This window comes from Arachis ipaensis, chromosome B09 (assembly GCF_000816755.2).
Source record: "Arachis ipaensis cultivar K30076 chromosome B09, Araip1.1, whole genome shotgun sequence".
NCBI lineage: Eukaryota > Viridiplantae > Streptophyta > Magnoliopsida > Fabales > Fabaceae > Arachis > Arachis ipaensis.
The window spans coordinates 15984093-15986183 of record NC_029793.2 but is presented as its reverse complement, the minus strand read 5'-3'; the positions used below and the strand labels follow the sequence as shown (position 1 = coordinate 15986183).

Here is a 2091-nt window from a genome sequence, read left to right as displayed (position 1 = left end):
CGGTAGAATCGATTAAATTTTTGCCTAATTAAAAGCATTCATCTTTAGGAAATTTGTCGGCTTGTTTTTCTTGTCATTACGTTCCGAGGTTTAGTTTAGAACTTCTAGATGATTAACATGGTAACAATTATACCTTTCCAGGATTAACATAAACTTTACTATGGGTATGTTGAGATAAATACCGGTAGAAATTTTTATGTGCAAGGTTCGTGATTAATTTTATACATCAAACTTGACCATGGAAATTCTTACCCTCCGATACTTTGAAGATGATACTGCAAACATTAATTTCGCAGGAAAACAAATCACACATAATTGAAAACAAGATATCAGAACGGGATAAAGGAATTAGGAATGAAGTAGAGAGACTAGAGAGCAAAAACTTTCCATTTTAAAGGGCCTTCGGCCAAAACACTGTTAAACCATGTAACCTTCATCTTTTTTCTTTTTCTTTTTTTCCTTTTTTTTATCACATTTTTTTGGGTACACCTTTCTTCATCTCATTTACTATTATACCCTTTCCATAGATCTCAATTTTCTCTACAACAGGCTCTCTTTGAAAGCCAAATCAGTAACCTCCCCATCCATTCAACCTACTAGACAATTTAGGATGAGTAAAGTCAATCCCTAAACCTAAGGTGTTGCTTACCACCATTTTTCTTTACAATGACCCTATTTAAAAGACAAAAGAAACTACAACCTAAAACCACCCAAGAAGAGAAAAAAAATGAAGCTAACTATCTCTTACAGATATTCCTTTGGAGGAACTATCTCTTAAGGTAAAACTACTCCAGACGCGATTAAACCATGATAGTTTTAACTCACCGGAGCCAGTGCACTGACCCTCACCCTCCTTTTTGCTGCTGAATAGGGTTTGGTCAGTGCAGTCCAGTGATGCTCCACATGCTAGATTGTATGACTGGCATGCAGAATGACATACTCGAAGCCTGTTGTCTCCATCACCGTCGCACTTTTGGATGGAAATCTGAGGAATTATGCAACATGCTCATCAGACAAATTGGCAAATTACCAAATTTAGAGTGAGAGAACAATTTTAACAATCTAATGGTTCTACTCTCCACAAAATGCAATGTTAGATCTAGTGAGAGAACAATTTTGAAGAGTCAGGGTTATTGTCACAATTAATGGTTCTATATCATATCTTATTATTTTAGAACTAAGTGCATTTGTTTCAGCTTTTCCCCGACAAAAAATCACTTTTTTCACTGAAAACTTACTTTGCATAATCAAATTGAAGAATCACTTCTAAGAAAATTAGATAAGAATAACCCTTAAATTTGACAATAATGTGAACTCTAGAGAAAAAATATATAGAGAAAAAAAATTGGAGTTGCCAATGAGTAAGAATAAGACCATTATTTAAAAACATAGATAAATAAATAACAGGAAAATAATTGTAGGGATAACTTTAGCAAAGAAAAGATGAACTTACCCAGCATGCAAGTCGTTTAGCCGCCTCGTCACAGTAGGAACTCCCAAATATATTAAATAATTTCCTTGCACCACCAGGAAATAGTCGGTGGTAGTTGGGCATGACAACCACTTCTTCTAGCTGCTGCAGAATACTAGGTTCACTAGGTGCACAATGCTGCCCAGAAATACGCTTTCCCAACACTTCCTTGCAAACTGAAAGGCTGGAGAGGAGCATTGAGCTGTTCTGGCAAGTATATCCCGCATAGTCCGAACATCGGAACTCACAAACTCCATTATCACAAACCCCACCATGAAGGCTGCATTGCTCATCACAAACCGCTACATGAATTATTGGGAACGGGTCAATAAATAGTAGTTTCACCAATTATATATATGCCTACTTTTGATGCAGAATGCATGTGAAGATGCTGAATGAATTAATGAATGAACACTAACAAAAATAAAACAAAATAAAACTAAGAATGAAAATAAACGATCATACCACGGTGGGTTGTCTCCCACCTAGCACTTTTAGTTAAAGTCTTTAAGTTGGACATGTGGTGAGCTCCTTGTCATGGTGGCTTGTGCTTGTACTGATCCAGAAATCTCTACCAATGTTTGTAATTTCAATGGCCAACGGGATTCCAAACTAGGCGC

General features: G+C 36.4%; 1 protein-coding gene across 1 annotated transcript; it reads right to left on the bottom strand.

Annotated features, from left to right (window-relative positions):
- Positions 375-1776, bottom strand: LOC107616671. The gene is made up of 2 exons (XM_016318623.2): positions 1454-1776; positions 375-985 (listed from the first exon to the last, which is right to left on the bottom strand). Exons 1-2 carry the CDS (start codon positions 1667-1669, stop codon positions 734-736), a joined length of 468 nt encoding a protein of 155 aa, XP_016174109.1. The 5' UTR covers positions 1670-1776; the 3' UTR covers positions 375-733.